The sequence below is a fragment of the Acipenser ruthenus genome, chromosome 10 (assembly GCF_902713425.1).
Source record: "Acipenser ruthenus chromosome 10, fAciRut3.2 maternal haplotype, whole genome shotgun sequence".
Taxonomy (NCBI): Eukaryota; Metazoa; Chordata; class Actinopteri; order Acipenseriformes; family Acipenseridae; genus Acipenser; species Acipenser ruthenus.
The window spans coordinates 8,132,734-8,155,844 of NC_081198.1; the positions used below are offsets into that span (position 1 = coordinate 8,132,734).

The 23,111-nt window shown below is 36.7% G+C and overlaps 1 protein-coding gene across 3 annotated transcripts; it reads left to right on the plus strand.

The window, feature by feature from the left end:
- Positions 1-4,571: 4,571 nt before the first annotated feature.
- On the plus strand, positions 4,572-17,305 carry LOC117412943 (kinesin-like protein KIF2C). 3 transcript variants are annotated; one of them, XM_059031654.1, is made up of 21 exons: positions 4,572-4,817; positions 5,920-6,014; positions 6,510-6,605; positions 6,993-7,041; positions 7,188-7,226; positions 8,432-8,557; positions 8,689-8,789; positions 9,034-9,120; positions 9,408-9,462; positions 9,599-9,761; positions 10,075-10,165; positions 10,312-10,375; positions 10,478-10,569; positions 10,667-10,809; positions 10,901-11,105; positions 13,885-13,995; positions 14,185-14,252; positions 14,788-14,884; positions 15,493-15,594; positions 15,723-15,825; positions 16,353-17,305. In XM_059031654.1, exons 1-21 carry the CDS (start codon positions 4,751-4,753, stop codon positions 16,427-16,429), a joined length of 2,031 nt encoding a protein of 676 aa, XP_058887637.1. In that variant the 5' UTR covers positions 4,572-4,750; the 3' UTR covers positions 16,430-17,305. The 3 variants fall into 3 exon arrangements, with proteins under 3 accessions (XP_058887637.1, XP_058887638.1, XP_058887639.1); XM_059031655.1 differs by having other exon boundaries at positions 15,514-15,594; XM_059031656.1 differs by lacking the exon at positions 7,188-7,226.
- The last annotated feature ends 5,806 nt before the right edge of the window (positions 17,306-23,111 follow it).

Here is a 23,111-nt window from a genome sequence, read left to right on the forward strand (position 1 = left end):
AAACATATGTAAAGCTCACTAAAGATCAGCTGACATATATTCATGTGCGACAGGAAATAGTCCTCACCACCCCCACCCCCAAACCCTGGTTATTGCAGGATAAGGCCTTGTACTTCCATCTAGACGAGGTCTTAGACAGCATTCAAATTACTAGGGAAAATAAGTTTTATCTGAGACATGAGGTGAACTGAATTAAGAGTTTAAACGCTTTAAGGAACGTACTGCCCCCTTCTTGCCTGTACTAGCTACTGCCATTAAGAATGTTACCAAGAATATTTTTCTGAAATAATTACAATACATGCACAGACAAGACTTAGTTGCCATAGATGGATTTTAGATTGACCAAGTCTCTGTTTTAAAACTGATGTTTGCCCTCATCTTCCAAAACCCCACTATTCCCCTATGGCATCAATATTTAGAAAATCGTTTCCACATTTACAGTGGCAAGAGTAAGTCCCTTTCCATCAGAATTAAAATATATAAAATATGTCCTTTCAACCGAAAGAAAAAAATTCAGTGTTCTCTTTTCTTTCCTACTGGGACCAAGATTTTTTTGTAGCGATTTAGTAGATAGTCACTTTATTATTTGACCAGGTGTCAATGTTTTGAGTCACCCACAACTTGGGCTTGTTGTTTGAAGGGAGTTTTCCTATTACTGCTAGTCTGGAATTCCAGATCTTTCTCTATTAGGAAACCCATCACAACATCATTGCAGAAATACACATCTTACATGCAGTATTAGGAAATGCATGTCAACAGTCTTACAGTATACATTTAAAAGTAATTAATCAATTAGTGTATATACAGTTTAAAAAAATTAGCAGTCTGTGAGCTAATTTGAATTTCAAACTTATATGTGGATACAGGCAAATACATTTTCATCACTTATAACAAGCATAGACAAGAAATAATGTTTGTCAGTATTTTTTTTATTATTATTACATGGTCTATCATTAGAAATGGTATAGAAAGTAGAAGCAGCAGTTAATGCCTGCCTCCATCAGCCCTGTAATTCAGACTGCCCCAGGCAAAACGAGGTATGTAGGTAAGAAAACGTGTCGCTGTTTTTCAGAAAGCAGAGTTAGGTGTTTTCTCAGCAGTCACAACCGCAAGATTGTATCTGAGTTTTGATGTCTGCAGGAGTATTGTTGCATTTAATACATTGCTTCATGTTTTTCAAAAACCTTTCTTAGGAACTTATTTGGTAAATGATTATACCATGTTATCTAATACTCTCTCTAGTCATTTGCAGTTGCTATTTGAGGTTTTAATTCTGCTTTTTTTCCGCAAGGCTGGTTGTGCCCAGACCTTAAGTAGTAATAGCTGGTAAACTTTTGTGGAGAATCCTAAATTATTATTATTTTTCTAATGTCCGGTTCCCACTGGTGTAACAATACACTACGGACCAGATATATGGTCCAAGTTGATGCTTTTAAGTGGGGAGCACCAATATTATATTAGGTACCAATTTTAAGCCATGCCATGATGGATTATGTATAAGAAAGCCTACCTCATCATTATCTATCAACAGTGCAAATACGTTGACTCCTGGGGCTATGCAGGCAAAGCCTGCCTTCATATTAAATTAATATTCAGCAAATGTATGCATGAAACTGGAACTGACAGAAGGACAAGGATGTTTTGTCTCAGGGAAGAGTACAGCTGTTGCTTCCCACTGGAGCCATTTAGACAGCTTGTTTCAAGGTGAACTCCTTGCTGGTACAGACAGCCTTGTGCTGTCAGGCTTCCTATAGACAATGAACAATACAGTCAAACCTACATGATCTAAGCCTTTATACCTAGCTGGAAGGACTGTAACAAATGCTTTAAAATATGTGTGTGTACCTTTTAACATTATTCAGATTATTTTGGCCCTGTTTTTGTTTTTTATTCATTATAGTGAATCTTTTTGGTTCACATTAATTCTGTGTACGCAAATATTTAGAACACAATGCTATAGATAAGATGTAGGTACCATGATTGGTTAGGGCTAGGGCTAGGGTTAGGGTTAGACCATGGGAGTGCATTTGAAATCTAACAAGTTTAGATACGAGGAAGCAACAACAACTTTTCATCTATAAAGGAAAAAATAATGTAAACTGAATTATAAAATTCAAGCAAATAACCAAAAGATCAACAAAACATAAGGAGGGCCAGTGATAGTATTTCTTGTACATACAGTAAGTAAACCTTGATTAGCACACCTGTAAACATGGGGAAAAAATATTTTGCACAATGTTGATGGATCTTATTTTCAGTCACATTGTGCTCTTTAATTAGAGGTTTTATTTTATACAGATGCGTTATTTAAATTCACATAAATATTGCTGGATTTTACCAGTAGAAGTAACATTTGGAAAGCAGTGCATATTTAAAATGAATATATTTAGGACATGTTATGGTTATGAATAATCCCAGAAGCTATTGAAATATTCTTCTGTGGATTACTGTATCTTTAAGTTTAGCCTGTCTGTCGCCACTTCAAAGCGTACCATTCTCTAGCAATATATTGTACAATCTTAATTACAACATTTAATTTTAAAATCGCTGTCTAATTTCTGCACAGATGAAAAGCAATGACAGCAGAGGAGGCTTTGCAGATTACTTCTGAATTTCACTTATTGAGGATTCTGAGAGTATTAAGTGGGATAAATGTTCCTGGCATCACTTTGCACTGTGGCAATAAATGCAGGTGCTGACAGGACCAGGTACTGTAGGATGTTTTAGTTGTCAGCAGCTGGACTGGGTTGCATATAATGTAGCGACCTGGGCACCGTTCTGTGTCTGCTGGACTTTTATATGTCCCGTTTGTGTGTCTTGTCTGTCTTGTCCTGTGTATGTGTTGCATGTAGTGTGCAACCACGCCACATAGAATGGGGAAAAGGATCAGGGATCGATCCGGTTGGTTAGTCTAAGTGGAGTGGGCGGGAGCAGCTGGGGGGGGGGTAATAAATATCGGCTGCGCGGGAATGAGAGGAGAAAGAGTGGCGGGTTTGAGTGGTGAATGTTTGAATGGGTTGAGACGTGACGATGAGAGTACAAGAGGGCCTGCGAGAGAGTGTGTGCAAACAAAGCCTGGGAGGGGCGTAGAACGAGAGTCGGAGAAAGAGAGAGGGAGTGCCTGAGTAAGGAAAAGTGGGAGTCTGTGGGTAGGAAAGATAGGGTCTTTTGTTGTTTTTGTGGCGTGGTCTTGGCCCAAACAGGGACCGTGTGTTAATTCAACCAATAAAGTGGTTATTCATCGCACCTGGCAATGTCTCTGTCTGCTGTTTTATCGTCCAACGGCACGGGTCATTACAGTAATATACAGCTTAACTTCTCAGTGCAACTCCGGTAAAAAGAGAATAACGCTAGGCATATAGCTAATAAAATGTTTACACAGGCGTCACTTTATTTATGTCACATACAATGATGTGTTTAATTGAGGAATATCCCTAAATCAAATGTCCACGTGTATTTTGAGCATAACATCACCTGGCATTGGTTACAGGCAGTTTAGTCTTGATTCCATCAAGTTTGGTATTTTTTGGCTCAGTCCCATATCTGAGGGGATCACACATTATTAAACTGAATAGTATGCCTGTACTGCACACCACACACCATCAATCCAAACCATTCACTTTTTATAAGTCCATTACCTGTCCTGCATTAAGCTAAAATACAGAGACTGACCCCTGCAATTGACACAATAATTTCACAATCGAATTTACAAGCACAATGCCGCCCTTAAAGCCTTTCTAAAAATAATAATAATAAATAAATAAAATAAAATGTATACTGCCACCATGTGGATGCGGGCTGCTGGTTATTCCTAGGGTCAACAAAGGTAGGGCTTTTTCTTGTAGTTCCTAAATTATGGAATACTCTGCATTCGTTTGTTAGGGAAGCTGGGACCGTTACAGTTTTCGTGTCAAGAAAAAAAAAAAAAACGCAATTTTATAAAATGGCTTTCTTCTCTTAGAGGGTTTTAATGTAACTTTAAAATCGCTGCTTTTGTATTATTAAGTGCATACTGTTATTTAAATGGTCTGACTGTGGCAGCTGTATGGGTGTCATGCTGTACAAATGTATTGTGGTTTGTTTTTTCTGCAATGTACTGTACAGTGCTTTGCGATCCTTGTATAAAAAGCGCTATATAAATAAAATAAAGACATAAATATAATATGTAGTCTTATAGAGAATTAAACAAGTTATATAGTACTGCAGTTTCCCCATACTTTTCCCGTGCATGTACAGTATTATTGTACCATGCCTTTCTTTTCTGAGTTTAATGCTTTGCCACACTTTCACTAAGCTTCCCTACACTTTGCTATGTTGTTACTAATGCAATCCTTTATATAATGGAAGTAAAATGAAATATGAAGTAAAAATAATAAAGTACATACCTACCACTGACACAGCAGATGGAACTTCTTCACCTGTTACTAGCGTACACAATACATATTAAATTGAGTAATAAGCAAGCTAGTGTTTATTTTTTTTTTTATAATACAAAATGGTTTGTATATCTACTAAACGACTGCAACCATTTGGACTACAACTTCCGACATCATTCAAGTTAAATCCCGACATTCCAGCAGTGTTTCCTGTCGTGTCTTAATTTTATTCAAAAGTTTGGCGGTTGTCAGTGAGTGTGGTGTTAGTGTTCAGTGAAAAGAAGACACTATTGGATTAACACATTGAAAAAAATATATCGTATTGAGTTCGAAACTGATTTTACTGACCAAATATCACAAACAACTTTTCAAAAATGAATTATAGTACAGCAATCAACAGCATCGCCATCGGATTGTCCATAAAAATCAGTCGCAGTAACGGTAGGACAACAGCTACGTTCGGTTTCGCTCAGCAAATGTTGCTCAGTTAAACTTTTATATTTTACAATATTAACTTAAATTAGGGAAAAGCCACTAGCATGGTGCATTTAATGTGTGAGTCGTAAAGAAAACTTTACGTGTAGGAAGTTACCGTACAACTGCTGTGGGTAAAACAAAAAAACAACAATGTTGTCAGTGTATGTAACTTGACACTAACCTAAAGAAAAAACATTACAATTGTGTCGTTTATATACCTCTATAGAGTATACAAACTTGACTGGGATAAACATAGTTTCGTTTATTTATGCAAACAGAAAATGCTCAAGAAAAAAAAAAAAAGTTGTGCTAGTGTATGCTTTGGTTTACGCTGTAAACAGTGTAGATTTCAAAGCTGAAACGCCACCTCCCGACGGTACAGATTGGCTGCAGAGGGGGCGATCTCGTCTCCTGATTGGAGGCATGGGTTTCATTCGATCATGTTTAGTAGTAATACATCTGCGTTGAAAATTGCTATGCTGATATATATTTTTTTATTATTATTTTTTATATAAACACACACAATTGTAACGACTGCGTGAGTTTCTCATATCCCATTATTGCACTTAACTTATGCAAACTTGGCCCTGCTATTTTGATACTGTCCTTGCAAAATACATTCGGGTGAAACCTCTGGTCGTTTTAATTTATTTACAAAATAGGGTGCCGTTTTAGTTCACACAAATCCACATGATTGGAGTTATTTAATACATTTCTTTTATCATTTAAATTGATGGACAATGTAACACAGCGATTAAAAAAATAAATCAAATTAGCATTCTGCTCTGCTCATCGCCTAAATGTTGTAAAGCAAATTGTAACTTTTTTTTTTATGATTTAGTAAAAGCATGTTTAAAACTAAATGTATAACTAGTGATTAACTGTTTATAAGAATGCGGCATCAATACACATATTGAACTGTCCATTGCATTGTATTTCTTACTGTGTTCCTCCTATGATTTATCTCTAGGAAATGTTAATATATGTCAGTTATAAATGTGCATTTATAAAGTAACCATAGTTTTGCAGTGTTACACGTGTTTTATATTTTTCCGTTTTCTTTCAGGGAGGGTGCACAGTGCTAATGTAACAGGGGTCAACCATCAGAAAGGCATAGTAATGGTTGAATGGGTAGAAAATGCAGCTACCAAAGGAAAAGAGGTTAGTTTTTAAAATCTGCTTATCTATTTGGGAATTAAAAGAATTAACTTTGTGAGAAGTGTACGTTTTGATAATTATCTAACCTCACAATAAGATTGATTGCTAAATATAGTTGAAGCAGTCAGCTGAATGAGACCAAAGTGATGATGAAATTCATGCATTTGTCTTGCTGCATGCGGACGATGTGAGAACACACCGTTATAATCCGTCTAGCAAACTGAAAGAATTTGATAATGACACCATAACTGTGAATTCACAACTCCAAAATCAATGATTTTTATTTATTTATTTTTTACCTTTTTAAAAGTACTACCCAAACTGACTTGGGAACCTGTGTGCCCCAGATCTTCAGCAAGGTTTTCATAAAAATTAAAGAATTGTTTTTTGTATATATCTTTACATTCGTTCATGTGAATTTATATTTGTACTGTACACAAGCTGTTTCAAAACTAGGATTGTATAACAGGAAATTGAATGTTTTCTTTTTGTTGACAGGTTGACTTTGGAGAGCTAATTCGTTTGAACACAGATCTGTTTGAATTTATGAATTCTGTCAAAGTACTACCATTGAAGGAACATGTTGACATTCAGGTAGGTCTGATGAGGGAAGGCACCACAGGCCTGCACATAAGGACAGGGTGTCATTTCATAACAACAATGCATTTATCAAATGGTGTTCTTAAAGAAAGAATGCCATCCATGCCAGACTGCCACATATCTCTGCGTGGAAGTGGCAGTCGTGCTGTGGCAATCTTTGTGCTTAGCTTTGACACTGTTTAACTGAGACCAAGTGTGTGTGGAGTGGCAGTCCGGGTTTGTGGTGTGATATTTGACATCACATTCTTCTTCATTATTTACATACATGCATTTCCATGAATGAGACCCAGTATTGTATATACATTTGATTCAAGTTGTAACCAAAGTGGATGGTCTTTTAGCACTAATACTGTACTACTTTTTTTTATGCCTTTCCTTCAGAAAAATAATAGCAGACAAACGATTTCAAGAATCCCAGCTCCACCAGCATGTAAGTAAATATTTTGCTGTCTTCTGAATGTTTTCTAGTGAGTTATTGAATGCATTTATACAAACTACATTCCTAAAACTGTTCCCTGATGCATTAAATAATACCATGTAATACTGCTAAACAGTTTTTTCCCCCCCTTTCAAAAGCGCGAAATGATTCACATCGAACTGCTGAACCAGAATCGGGTAACAATGACACAAAGCATGGATTTCACACAAAGTGCAGGTGCTGTCAGAATTAGCACTTCTCAGATAGACTGATGTGTGGTAGAAACAAGTGACCTTCATATCGGCAAGATTTTAAATGTTTAAACCACCTGTTTGAAAGAGCATGCAAAACAAAAACAAAAAAATATGCAGACAACTTCAACTGGATTTATGATTGTAGGGAAGTTGACTATCATACAGTTTGAATAATCTGTGTACTTGAACTTGCTAAAATCTGGTGTGCTAATCCTGATGGCTCATTCACAGCTTCTAGAAATGGTGGGGGCCCTTTAATTAATTTAAATTCTGTTCTTTGGGATGATTTAAACAAAAACCTTGTCTGTTCTCCCAGCAGACTTAAGGGGGTTTATTAATTTGGTCTAAACAGTGGTGGCTGCAATGCTGGTACAATTCCATTAAACTAGGACTAAACCTGGAGTTTAGCTTCTATATTTAGAGGCTCTTGCACACTGCTGTAAATGTTGGTTAGATCCCACGATCTATCGCACTTCCCCATTCCAAGACCTAACACAAAACTGTATTCTGGTGTGATGTGGTGGTGTGTGCTAGCCACTAGTGTTTAATGTGCTCACTTACTGCTTTTAAGCAGTTGTCAATGTAAAAGGCACAATGTTGCAGGTCTTGCCAGCAAATACTAGCATGCACCTTTTTTTCACCATGAAAGTGGTCTTCCTGCTCTCTCTTGCTTTTGTAAGCTTTCCTCCTGACTACCAAAATTGTAATCCTTCAGGTTTTTTCTTCCTTGGCCTCCAGTGTGTGTCTGTTTTAAGTGTATAAAGTGCTTCAAGTACTGGCAGCGTGTATTATAAAACCGTCTAGTTCTAGGCAATCGGATGGAGAATGTTTTTTATATTCTGAGAGAATTATTGCATTAAACACGTCCTGCTAAGTTTATTTTGCTAGAGAGAGCAAGTTCGGTTACATGTGTCATAGGTGCAAGTGGCCATTTAAAATAGAGAGCGCTAAATATAAGGATGCATTTGTTTAAAGCATTAGTTTATATCCAGTTTGTGTATCTGACTAGATTTGTGTAATGTTGCATTAGGACCCTTTGATTTTGCACAGTAATCTTTCAAATTTAATTCCAGATAATCAGACCGGTTAGTTAACTTCTTTATCCTGTATGCTACAATTAATATGTGTTTTGGAACTTTTTTCTCTAGTCTCTCGGTCCTATTCACTGAGGAGAAGTGTTCAGACAAAGCCAACAGCTCTTCAGCAAGTCCATGTAACAGAAGAGGAGTCTTTACCCCCTGCTCTAGCCAAGGTTTCTTTTCCTAGCGGTTCAGGTAAGGAGATGGCATGATTCATGCAGTAGATTGGATGTATGAATTTATGTTGCATAAAAATACAAATTGCTGTTTCTTTGATTTGAGATCCAGTGAATTAAGTCTCCGTCTTGTATGACTTTGTTTTCCAGCCAGGCGGAAGTCCACTGTTGTTCAACAGATGGAAAAAATGAAAAGCAAGCGAGAAACAAATAAAGCCAAAAACACTGAAATGCGGGCCAAGCGTGCAAAGGTATGCATGAAGACTTCTACTTCTGGATTCATTGTGATCATGTGTGACTTCTGGTACAATGAATACGGGTACTAATTCATTATGTTAAGGGTGACTGCAGCCATGTGCCATTTCTACATCTTTTTGTATGTCATTTTTCATTGAACTTCTAAATCAGTTGCCGTTATAAGTAACATTGTGTTGTGATGTGAAATGAATTCATGACCAAAGTTTATTTTCTGTACTGGTGTACTTCCCTCTTTAGGAGTGTGATGTAAAGTGGGAATTCCAGAAGATGATTGAAGATTTCCGAGACTCATTGGAGTACACCCCTCTCTCATTCTCTGACCCAGTAAGTTCGCAGCATATAATTTGGGCCCAAGTTTTTCATTTTGTACAAGATTTATATTCATGTTCGGGGTATTGTACAGCAATACTATATAAATGAGTGGAGTGGGGGGGGTGGGAAATGAAATAACTAATTCCAGTAAATCTGTCAGATTTACTAGTGCTTAAAAATGTACAGCCAAGGTCAGTATCCTGAAGCTTTAGATGCTGCTGTAAGGTAATGAAAGAGGGTGAAATATAGCCTTGCTGCTTTCTTAGGTAACAGTTTTTGTTGTTTTTTTTTTTCTTTAGAGCGAAGATCACAGAATATGTGTATGTGTCCGAAAAAGACCTCTTAATAAAAAAGGTATGAATATAAAAAACAAGCTTTTTCTTTCCTTATCTTTATGCTTTTATCATTGATTTAACCTTTTTAGCCCAAGCCTAAATTGTGTGTTTTTGTATAATGTTGTGCATCTCAATTGCAATCTCTTTTGAAACAGAGATTACAAAGAAAGAAATTGATGTAATAACCATCCCTGAAAAAGGCCTGCTTCTGGTGCATGAGCCCAAGCAGAAAGTTGATCTCACAAAGTACTTAGATAATCAGACGTTTAGATTCGACTACTCTTTTGATGATTCAGCAACAAATGAAATGGTTTACAGGTACAGTAAAGCAATTATGTTGAAAAATATATATACATTTTTAATGCAATTTTAAATCCTGCTGTTGGTAAAGATAGTTTTTTTTTATTAATTTCTTTTTTTTTGCCATAGTCCTATAAATTAAGTACATGTGGGGGGAGAATCCTTCAGCCAGTATATATTTACTTTAACTTTTTTTCGTTCCTCATTCAGCAGTTAGGCGGATTTGATGTAATGTTCCTGTTAGGAAAAACCTGTGGTGAAATGTACAAAAATGTGTCTGAATACTATTGAGATGCAGGCTACTTGACTCAATCATATATATTTTTTTTAGGTTTACAGCCAGACCACTGGTACAAAAAATATTTGAGGGCAGCATGGCAACTTGTTTTGCCTATGGTCAAACTGGAAGTGGGAAAACTCATGTAAGTTAATGACTTTGTTTTTTCATAAAATCCAAACCAAATTATTCTGAAACATTTCTTTTTTGGTTACTTTTTAAAAACACCTTATTTAATTATTACTAAATGGTACTTTTTTTAGATTTTCAAAACCTTGCTTCTTTTGACAGACAATGGGTGGTGACTTCTGTGGCAAAAGCCAAAACTCTTCAAAAGGGATCTATGCATTTGCAGGTAAATTGGTTGAAATTATTGTTATTTTTTAGTTTTTGCAAACCTTAAACCAAAAAAAAAAAAAAAGTGCAACGTGCTCTTTTCTTCCCATTTAAACCTTAGCACGTGATGTCTTTATGTTCCTGAGTCAGCCCACATATTCCATCCTTGGCCTAGAACCATACGTTTCATTTTTTGAGATCTACAATGGAAAGGTAAGACCTGATTTTAAGGAGTGAACATTTTACAAAAGAAGTGCACATGTTTTGTTAACAAATGTACTCTGTTTTTAATTGATATGCATTTGAATAGGTGTTTGATTTGTTAAACAAGAAGGCAAAACTCCGTGTTCTAGAGGATAGCAAGCAGCAAGTCCAGGTTGTGGGGCTGCAAGAGAGGCAGGTCGCATCAGCTGATGATGTCATCAAAGTCATTGATATTGGCAGTGCATGCAGGTATAATTAAGCCCAATACTTTAGAATTGTCTAGGCTGCACTTCCGCTGAGAGGCTCAACACTTTCTTTTTTTATTTCTCTGCTCTTGCAGAACGTCAGGACAGACCTTTGCGAACTCCAGCTCTTCTCGCTCTCACGCCATCTTGCAGATTGTTCTGAGGAGGAGGGGAAAGCTGCACGGCAAGTTCTCATTGGTGGATCTGGCAGGGAATGAGCGAGGAGCTGACGTCTGCAGCTCTGACCGACAGACTTTAGTGGAAGGGGCAGAGATCAACAGGAGCCTCCTAGCATTAAAGGTACGAACTCTTAAATATGCATGGGTGAAAGTTCTACTGTTATTGCTCTGTGTAAACACACTATTCTATGTTTTGTTATGGTTTTGCCTATAAACGGAAAAAGTCATTCCTAAGTCGCCATAAGTCCAACATTAAAAATAAAATAAATAAAAACCCATAATAAAACGACCCCTACACAAACATTGGTTTGACCCACCATAGTCCGCTCTGCACTATTTTCAACAGCCAACGTTAGCAGCGGTGTGACTGCAACAGAAGACGCTGGGCAGTTTGGATACTAAATGATTAATTAAATATAGGCTAGTTAATTGTTAGTTTTAGTTTGTTTTATTCTCTCAATTAAATTGTTGTTGTTTTTTGGTTTTTTTTGTAAACAAGGAAGTTCACGTAACCGAATCCTGTTTTTAATTTAGAATTTTTTTTTCATTAAAAACTTGCCGTTCTTTAATTAATTTTCAGCTTTCATATTGAAGCTTGTTGTGTACTACTCATTCAAGAAAACAAAGTAGGAATTTCCTTAAGATGTTTTTCAAGTCAAATAAGTTTATTTGTATATAAATAATGGCAATAGTTTAATCTTACTTGAAAGGCACACACCTGAATTGTAAAGTAATTAAACTGTTTGCTTATACTTTCCCTGCCATTCTGCGCACTGTCAACCCTGGTTAAAGATATAAATAACATACCCGATCCGAAGCAAAAACTTGCCTGAATATTAAATTTAAAAAATGAGCACTAGCAGCAGTTACATTATTGTTTTGCTCTCTAACTCAATGGACCATATTTAGAAGTACAACACAAAGGCAAAGACACCATTTCTTAGAGCGATAAGACCAACGAGAAACAACTCTTGACTGGCCCTTCCTGCAATTAAGTTTATACTGTTGATTTGTTTTATTCAACAAAAGAAAAGTCTGTTTTGAACTGCCTTACTTGGGGAATAATTGCCTTCTAAAGAACAGTACTTGCTTTTCTTTGTTTAACACTTTCCTTTAATAAACTACATGTGGGAATTCTAGGTGTAGCACTGTGCATAGACTTGCATGTATCTGTATTTAATGCATGCTCAGTAAGTACATATTGTACATTTTGTGCTGAAACATGTTCCCAATTTTGTAGGTTTGCAGTTACTGAAACCATAACTTCACAACAGCAAGGTTTGCTTGCTTTCTTAGAGCTTCTTCATTGTAAAATAAATTAATTAAACAAACATTTGCTTCTCTACTCTCAGCAGTTAGTCCTTGAGTTTGCCCCCCTACTGTTTAACAGTTCGGCGCCTATGATTGAGACATAAACCGTTGCTTTGACCGTTGCTTCTGATATTGATTAAAACACTGAATTGTTGTACTGCTTTTAGAATGAAACACTCGCCTATAGATACCAAAACTGACTCCTGTTACTGAATAAGAAAAATTACTGGTCCAGAACTTATCTGTAAAAGTGAGTATAATTTAGATGTGTTATTATACAGTTAAATAAACTCTTAATGCAAAAACTTATTTTTTTACATTTTGATTATTGGTTATCAACATAGAAGATGATGTAAAACTGTATGAACCCTGTATTTAAGATATCTGATTGAGTAAAGAGATTGTATATGATTTTTGCGGCTGAGGTTTTATAAAATGAATATGTGAATTGGGCATATATGTAAGGTTTGATCAGTAACATTTAAAAAAACTATGTTAACTAGCCTTGTGAGATTTACTAGGTTGATCCATCTGGTAAAATGACGACAAGTTGTAAGTGAAGTGATTTCTGAATTTCTTTTTCTACAAAGTCAAGTTCAAACGTGCTTCTGAATGTGGTCCAAAATGGCTGAGATTGCATCTGAGAGCGTGTACCACCCCAGAGCTTCGGTCAAAATGATCATGCATCTGAGAGCATGCACCACCCCAGAGCTTCAGTCAAAATGATCATGCATCTGAGAGCATGCACCACCCCAGAGCTTCAGTCAAAATGATCATGCATCTGAGAGCATGCACCACCCCAGAGCTTCAGTCAAAATGATCATGCATCTGAGAGCATGCACCACCCCAGAGCTTCGGTCAAAATGATCATGCATCTGAGAGCATGCACCACCCCAGAGCTTCAGTCAAAATGATCATGCATCTGAGAGCATGCACCACCCCAGAGCTTCAGTCAAAATGATCATGCATCTGAGAGCATGCACCACCCCAGAGCTTCAGTCAAAATGATCATGCATCTGAGAGCATGCACCACCCCAGAGCTTCAGTCAAAATGATCATGCATCTGAGAGCATGCACCACCCCAGAGCTTCAGTCAAAATGATCATGCATCTGAGAGCATGCACCACCCCAGAGCTTCGGTCAAAATGATCATGCATCTGAGAGCATGCACCACCCCAGAGCTTCAGTCAAAATGATCATGCATCAGAGAGCATGTACAACTCCAGAGCTTTGGTCAAAATGATCATTGGCCACTTGATCCCATGAATATGTTCCCCCAGTGTTGGAATCATTTGGGTTATTCAGTTTGTTTCTTTGTTTAACCAGAGTGAGAACCCGTTAAGTTAATCTTAACTTTTTAGTGTAGTTTAAACTGGACCAGAGGACACAGTTGGAAATCAAGTGGACATAGACTTAGGACATAGTGGTGAGGGTAGGCATGTTGCTGATGCTGAATCCATAGGGATCTTTTTAAGAACCAACTTGACAAAGTTTTGAGATCAATCAGCTACTAGATAAATGCAGATCTTTCTAGCTGTTGCTAAGTAAGATGACAGGCTTTGTTTTGTTTGTGTTCTTGTATTTTTCAGGAGTGTATTCGAGCTCTGGGGCACAACCAAACTCACACCCCATTCAGGATGAGTAAACTGACCCAGGTCTTGAGGGATTCCTTTATAGGAGAGAACTCTAGGACATGCATGGTAAGGGTTTCACATATTGGTTATCTTTAGAATCTTGTTGCTATATCATGTTTTGTTCTACATTAAGTTATCCACTACAAAAGCGAGACGGTGCCAAAATACTTTGTTCTATTTTAAAATAGATCTGAAAACCAACATCTGTCACTTAAACAGCAGGTTACCTAAATATATATTTTTTATTCCCCATAGATCGCTATGATTTCTCCTGGCATTAACTCTTGTGAATACACACTGAACACCCTCCGATACGCAGACAGGTAGAATGCTGATTTATCTATTTCTAAGCAATGCTTGGAAACTTTACATGAAAGTCCAGTGAAGCTCCTGAAGTTGAAGTTCCTAAGCAAGGTCCTCCAGGGACTGCACTAAGTGAAAAAGACTTGAATTTGAACTTCATCGGATGAACCTTGAAACCATATGTTAATCTCAAGCTCTGCATTTTGAGCTGGTCAGGTTTACCAACATTTCTCTGGATACATGCACAATGTGTTAGCAAAATTATTTTAAAATTTAAACAATGCTGTATTCACACATGTTTTTATTTGTTTTGAAAGTATTTAAGTTCTTTTTAGAGGTAACTTTTGGAATAGGGACAATCAAGACTAAAGACCAATACAACTATTCCTTATGTTGTCTTCACCATTTTTTAAATGTGTGTGTGTGTGTGTGTGTGTGTGTGTGTATATATATATATATATATATATATATATATATATATATATATATATATATATATATATATATATATATATATATATATATATAAAAACATGTATGTAATATATATTATAGAGTAAAGGAACTGAATGAAACATCCAGTGGTAGCAATTCTGATAGCTCTGATAAGGAAGATATGGAAGTTGGTGAAGAATCCCCTGCTGTGCATCATGTGAGTTTTATTTGCCTTCATTTTGCTTTTTCACCACAGTGAAATTTGTTACATTAATATTAAAGCCTCCATTGGCTATTGGACCAAAATATCTTCAAAGTGGCCTTGGATTGGATGTGTATGGGCAGTGAGTTGTCCTATAACCCCTTTAAACTGGATCTCTGACTGTTCATTTTGGTGCTTTTATAATAAGTTCATACGCAGCTCTGGGCAGCTTGCAGGCAGACTCACAGGTGCCCAGCCAGTCTACAGGGGTTGTTAGTGCGCAGTGAGCCGAGGACACCCTGGCCAACCTAGCCCCCCCCTGCACTCCACGTGGTTTTGCACACTTTTAAGCAGACAGAAATCTCCCAAACTGCCCGGTATGGCATCTTGAATGTCCAGACCTTTTTTTTTTTTTTCTTCAAGTAAATATTAACTGCTCTGACACGGAATTCTTTTCAAAAACTATTTAATCACAGATTGTACCTTTTTGTTAATGTTCGGCGAAATGTTAATCTTTTCTGTAACATGCAGATTCCTAACTACCAAATAAGGAAGAGGGGGGACTGCGTTTTATTGTAGAATTTTCTGTTTTTATCCATGAATTTGAAATGTCTGATTTGAAGGATACTGTTTTGTCAAACCAGATGACCAGTTTCTATGATGCCATGTCTTGTGTCTCTGAATTGGAAGAGAAAGTTGTGGAAGAATTCCATGAAATGATACAGGTATGTATAGTGACTGTGGCGAGGGTGAAGGATTTATTTACTATTACTTTAGAAATATTTAAATATATCTAGTCATTGTGTGCATGCATATTTTTTTTTTTTTCTAATGCTGCCTTTTTTTTTTTAAGCGAGGAATGCAGGTCTTAAAGATGGTTGAGCAGCCAAGCTTTGACTTGCAGTCTGTCGTAACACGAGTTAAAGAGGTTCTGATGGAGGCGGGGGCACTACAAGGTGAGTTTAGATTTGGTTTAAGATTCAGGCCTGACTGTTTAGTGAATAGGAGGGGTGGGGGTGGTTGAGTGAGCAGAGAATGTGAGTGTTTCCAGCCCGCTCCTTTACATCACTGAAGAACTGAGCATGGTTTTATTTATCTTTTTTTCTTTCTTTTGTATTCAATGCGATTGGCGTTACGCTTTATAATTCATTACGCAGCTGAATTTGTGCCATATAAAAATGTGAGAAACGTCATCAATGTGTCCATCTGTCTGCGGTTGTTATATAGCCTATACTATTGTTCTACGGTTATGCCCCAATACAGCGCTGTAAACACAGTTTATATTTTCTGCACTCTTTCAATGGTTTTTTTCAGTACCAATCAATAATAACGAGAAAACATCTTCAAATTGAATTAGATAACTTCTCTGAGCATTTTGACTTTTTTCACTGCTCCAGAGGAAGATGTATTTATTGGAAAATGGCTCTGGTACTGTTCCTTTTTTATATAATAACATTTTTTGTGATTTCTGTTTTCTCTTCAGAGAATGTGAAGTCTTTAGAATCTGCAATGGTAGCTGAAGAGAAGGCAAGTTCACATCTGAAAAACAGATGCCGCTAATTGCCTGAAGAGGGCAGTGTTGGCTTTGTACTATACTTCCAGTTTAAATAATGTTTTAATATTCCACTGTATGTGTGTTAATTTAGAAATGTGAGGTTTCAAATACACCTTTTTTTATGTTTCCAGAACATGAATATTAGTGTTGATGTTTTAGAATCATTTGGTGTTCTCTTAATGGAATGGTGCTGGCAATTGAACAAACCTGAAACCATATGCTATTTTTCAATCTATGTAAATACCACCCTTGTCATACATGACTTTATTTGTTTTATAGTATATTTTAATAATAAAAAAAATAGTTGACAAGTATTCTGACACCTGTGTTATTGTACATTTATGTGTTTGTCTTTACCCAAATAAATGAGTGTCAGGTTTTTATAAAAATTTAAATTGATAGAAAAGAGTGCCATTTGTAATTATTACCAAAATATTGCTGGTGACATAGCTCTATCGGTTTTGCTTGGATTCTACAGTAGGGTAAAATTTCAAGGGTTGAAACCAAACAGTTAGATCCGTAGTAGAGATGTATACAATGTTTAAAATAAGATTTGTATTTAGACAATTTGGAGACTTCATTGTGTTTGTACAGTTAGTTTTTTTCATTTCTCCCTTGGATGAGACACCCAATATTAAAACAGGCTTTAAAAATCCTTCAACATGGTTTATGATGATGCATAAATAAGAGTGTGTAATTGCCTGTTTTTTTTTGTATGTTATCAAACTGTGAAGGGGTGTTATAAAAATGGTTCCATTTTGACAGCGATGAGAACTAACCTAGTGTTGTGAATGGTGGGAGTTCTGTGGTTCATCCTTTTTTTTTAAACACGAACATGGGGAGACCAGTTGTATATTTTGTAATAAAGTACATTTGCAAGATGTAAAGTTTTTATTGTTTTAATTTGGGTATTTTTGTTTTGTTGTTGATTTTGAAATATGTTGTAGTGCCATACCTTCTAGTAAGGAAGATCAAGCCACCTTGTCTCATCATCCTTTCTATTAAGTGTCTGTTACTTGGCAGGAAGCCTGTATTTGTGGTTACTTTAGTAAAAACTAATCAAAGTTTTGTTCCTGACATGTCCACTGCAAATTTCCCCTGATCTTCTAACCCCTCTTAGACTTTGATGTATGTAATTCTCTCTAGTTTGAGAAATCTCTTTATCAGCCAGGAAGCTCCATGACCGGACCAATTATTACTTGAAGACGAAAAGGAAATAATATGTAACAGATGGAAGTGGCCAACAGACAGAGACAATTATATAATGTAAAGGTGGGAATCGGAGCAGAGACATTCCGGCTGCTGGAATTACAGATCTGTCGGTTCTTGCTCCATCACATTTTATTTTTATTTATTTATTTTCTACAGAAGACATGGGTTTGTAAAATATACTGTATCTATCACTTCACCACCAGACCTATGGGTAGTGGTAGGGTTCAGTTTGCTTTAGATCCTATATATTTATTTGAACATTTCTCATTCCACCTTCCTTTTAATAGACGCCCCTCTTCTTCCCTGCCCCCAAGAAACTTTTTTTTTTATTTAAACCTGTGCTAAATGCCACAAAAGAAAAAAAAAAATCAAAGTTGATCAAACTGAAAACAAATCTTCCCTAGGTCATTCATTTACTTAAGCTGTTCTGTCCAAACATGAATAAATAATGTGTAAAGATAAGCATGAAAAGAATTAAAAGTAAACTACTCCATGTGGACCACTTAATTGATTGTCCGGTATACTACTGGGAAGGGAACTATTGTTATAAGCTTGTGCTGGTTTGTTACCTGACATGTATTATAGACTATAGGATCCTTATTTATTTTAAAAATAAATTATTTTTTTTAAAGACTTGTTGGACACTTAACTGATTTGCCGAGCTCAGTTTTTACATAAAATGGCTGAAAATGTGTTAAACCTTCACACTGCTAATTACTGGAGGCTTGTACTGTTGTGCTCTCCAAGCAGTTTCAAGTTAAATTCCATGAAATATCATCCCTAGCAGTTATATGGGTTTTTTATTTTTTAAGTTAGTAATGCTAATACATGCAACACTTAGTATGAAAATCAAATAATTTCTGATCACATTTTTGTGTATTTGTTTTTTAACTGCAGTAATGTTTCATGAGTAAAATAATAACATGGAAGACCTTTTCATTGTTTGACATCAAAAGATGCAGGTTCTCCTACTGGTCAACAGCAGGACCGGTGTAAGTACCAAATCCTTTTTGTTGTGCTTTTGTCTATCAAATTAGTGTGTTGTTTTATACACTGAGAGGAGTACCACGAAAACTGAGATGTGACCCGATGCCTGCTTCAGTGGTCTCACGTGTGGGGTCTCCTGTGTTTTTTTTTAAACAAACTTGCATTACTATACACAAGCAATAACCATGTATGCACACTGGTCTGAACTGAAGAGCCGACACATGACAAATCAAAGCTCTAATAAACGTCTCGGAGTGAACAATTTTCCCCAAAGGATAAAAATAAACAGATTCCACAGGCGGCTGGGTGGCCCCTGATCTCTGTGTGAGGCCTACAGCACAACTGTTTCCTATGAGAGCAGCCTGGGCCCTTGTCACTGTGGGTGGTATACCCTTCAGCCTCCTTCCCCCTCCTGCCAGCCTGCAGCCTTTCACATTCGCAAGGAACAATATCTAAATAATCACGTCCCATGAATATGTTTACTTTTATTTCAACCGTATTTTAAACTGTTTTAAGTAACAACTCGAGAAAGAGAATGCAAAAAAAAAAAAAATTCTTCCTAAGCTTGCCATCTATAGTCAGCCAATGTAGAATACTCAAACAGCCAAAGGCAGACTAACATTTCAATTTGTGTTCTATGAGCAAGGAAACAATAGGCTTAATATTCAAATTCTAATTAAGAAGGGGGGAACGCAAAGCTAGTTCTTGAAAATAATTTTACTTGAAAATTACAGTTGGTCTCAAAAGAGCTCCTGTTTGATGTATTCAACACACTTGTTGCATATCTATTTTACACATATATGTTCCTTCTCTCCGTATGTAGTTTCTGTCAGCTCTTGAGCCTCACAAATTGCCCTAGCAGCATGAGCATTTGTATTGCACGACCAAAGTGTACACAAATGAATATAAACTGTCATCAGATATTAAAATGTGTCAGAGGATTCCCTGCTTTGTCAGGCGAGTAGTCGAGGGAAAAATCTGATGAAAGTGAAATTTCAACTGAGTCCAGCACAAACGCCTGTAACTCTGCCAATGGATTACATAATATATTTTTGTTTTTTGATGTTTCAGTTGTTCTGATCCCACTGAAAGTAAAACTTTTGAGCAGTAAGGAGGGGGTATAAAGGCCATCTCCCAAATAAATGTTATCTCACAGCTGGCTTTCATTGCAGTTTTGGGCTTCTCTTTTAAGATGCTTTCGTTACTGGATTTCAAAACTGCAAACATGTGAGTCACTCACACTTTGAAGTCCCAGTACTGGTGTTAGGGAACTCTTACTTCCATAGTGATAGCACCCCAAAACCAAATATTAAGTCTGTTTTGAATCTTAATACAAATAGCAGCTTTGAAACTGCGATGTCGAAACAAAATGGGGAATGTAGATGTGTAAAAAAAAACCTGTGTTTGGTATGCTTTCATTTTATTCCATAACATACAACTGATATTGTCTTTACATACCAAAACAGTTCAACTGGTAAGACTTGGTCTTGGGATGCATATAAAGCAAAAGGTTTTACTGTACATTGATAAGATGGGTGACAATAGGATTTAGCACTCGAAAGTGTCTTAGTGTTTAGAGTGCCCAAATCCAAACAGCTCAGACAATTCCCCTGAAGCTCTCTTTTGTGTTAATACAGCACTAATCTGAAAATCCATGCATGAAACAATGCTGTTTAAAATGTTACTGTTACAGCAACATTCTTCCATTAGCTGTTAAGTCCCTTGAGAAGCGCTAGTTCTGTATGGAAGTGATTGCCAGTCCCATATTTTAAGTCAGACGCAAGTCTTATTAAAATGTTTCCAGACTAGAGTAGTAGCATTTCATGCATATATATATATTAGGGATGGGACAAATACAGCGGTTCCGAATAATTTTCCTTTAAGGTCTCACTGAACCGACACATTACACTTGAAAGCGGGTTAAACCTTAAAATCACACAATTAGGTTGTGCTGTGTGTATAATCTCCAAAATGCTTTCAATTAAAAACAAATTGTCGCCTTTTAATCTGTAAACACTGAGTTTCGCGTGGCCGATGCAGATCCACATTATAAACACATAAGCATAACAATAGTGTGTAACGTCTTCATGTAGGGTTTTTAAAAAAATCCCTCTTGTTAGAATTCTTCGATCTATTGATGTTGAGGTTTAAAAGTTTTAAATTGAGATGACGCAAAACACGCATGTGATAATTGGCCAGTTAAAAGCTGACAATTCTCTTTGAATCGAAAGCACTCTGCAGAACCTAATGACATAATTTAAGAGCGTCACCATGTTCAAATTAAATGTGTTTTTTTTTATCTATAGATTAAAAGGCGACAATTTGTTTTTAATTGAAAGTGCTTTGGAGATTATACACACAGCACAACCTAATTGTGTGACCTAAAAGTCCTCCTATCCACCTAGAACTCCTATCAACGGTCGGTCGGGATTTCAATCTGTTCTTCCTTCGATGATGAGGTTTTAACCAATCACAGGCCAGGATTTCCAATCACTATATATGACCACCGTATGTGCACTTATGAGCTATTCAGATCCCTGCAAAAACTGTAGTTTACACCTTGTGCAGGACATGGAATAACTTTTTAAAACCAAGAGCCCTTTTACTAAGAAGCACAGGGTGTTAAAAGTCAACCCCAAATGCATGGCTTGAATAAACTAGTTCCCCCAACTTTGATTAACTCTGCAATGTATGACTTTCCCCTACAGCCCTAAAAAAAAGAGATGTTTCACTTCAGGGAATCGATCCTGTTCAAATATCTTCAATATCAGGTAGAGCACAGGTATTCCTCTCAATCACCCATGAGCAGTTCTACTGGCAGCAGGCAGGTCCTCTATTCTCTATCTGGAAATGTGTTTATGTGAGTACTATTGTATCTCTTGGCTGCAGGGATGTTTGACTCTGCTCCCAGCTGTCGAGATGAATATTTTCTCAGCACAAAGAAAATTGGCAGTGGCCAGGGCTCTATTCCCATCACCTTGGCAGACTAAATAAACATACGTCCCACCCAGCGAGCTTGCGAGCGTTTGGGGAGAAAGCAGGACCCTGGTTTTTTTTTTCGCTTGTAGAATTAGGAGTAGATCTGCTCCTACCCTGAGTAAACTAACAGACCTGCCACCCATATCTGTCAGCACCCAGCAGCTCCACACAACCTGCCTGGCCTCTACTGACACATCAGATCAATGTAAAAAGAATGATATATTCCAAGACAAGGAGGGGCCCCCTTATTAAACAGTATATCTATTGTGGTATATAGACTGGATTGGTCTATAGACAAATAGATAGATTCCTGGGGTACATCTTTTATTTTATATTCTTCATTACACATGCATTCATCTTTTCTGGGAACAGTGTTCCATCTGCATTCAGAGTGTAACGAGAACAAAGTTCTCTGGAAACACTTAGCTCTCATTTAGATATGATTGGACATGACTAGGATGAGTCTACAGCTATGGCCAAAAGTTCTGCATCACCTAGAATTTTAGGATTGAAACATATTTAAAAAAAAAAAAAAAACAATATGAAAATAATTTAGATATTTTATTTAACATTATGTTGGGCAGCAGTGTGGAGTAGTGGTTAGGGCTCTTGACTCTTGACCGGAGGGTTGTGGGTTCAATCCCCAGTGGGGGACACTGCTGTTGTACCCTTGAGCAAGGTACTTTATCTAGATTGCTCCAGTAAAAACCCAACTGTATAAATGGGTAATTGTATGTAAAAATGATGTGATATCTGTATAATGTGAAATAATGTATAATGTGATATCTTGTAACAATTGTAAGTTGCCCTGGATAAGGGCGTCTGCTAAGAAATAAATAATAATAATAATAATAATCAAAAAAACTAGATTTTTGTCAGTTTTTCGTTAAGTACTGCATATGGAAAAACTGCAAAGCGGTATGCAATTCAATATGTTATTCAGCAGGTTTCATTTGACTTTATGAAACTAAATTAGTTAATTCTACAAGGTGATGATGCAAAACCTTTGGCCACAGCTGTAGATGACAGAGGGTTGTACAGAATCATGGGGATCAGCTGTGCATATTGCTAAATGAACACTAGAGGGCAGGCTAACTGCACCACAAACACATCATAGTGTTAAATGTGAAGAGATGGAAAGAAAAGAAAAACATTGAGGCAGTTTGAAGGTAAATTCTTCCTTGTCACTAGAATGAATTACTACTGTCTTAGCTTTTAAACCATTAGTTGGCTGCGATGGTTTAGCACTGTTAAAGACAACTAAGGAACGATGTCATCGTCATTCAAAATACATATTGCATTTTGTTGTTGTTGTTAATACAGTTAAGTCGTTAGAAAAACATGAAATGTTAATTAAAGGGTTCTACACTTATTTTCAAGACATCAACCCCGCATAGTTTTAATACACAGTGGTATAGCCTTCACCAAATCCTGTACACTTACAGACAGGCATGTCCCAGCATGTGTGATCTTGGGATTTGATTTTAATGACTAGGCACTGTATATGAA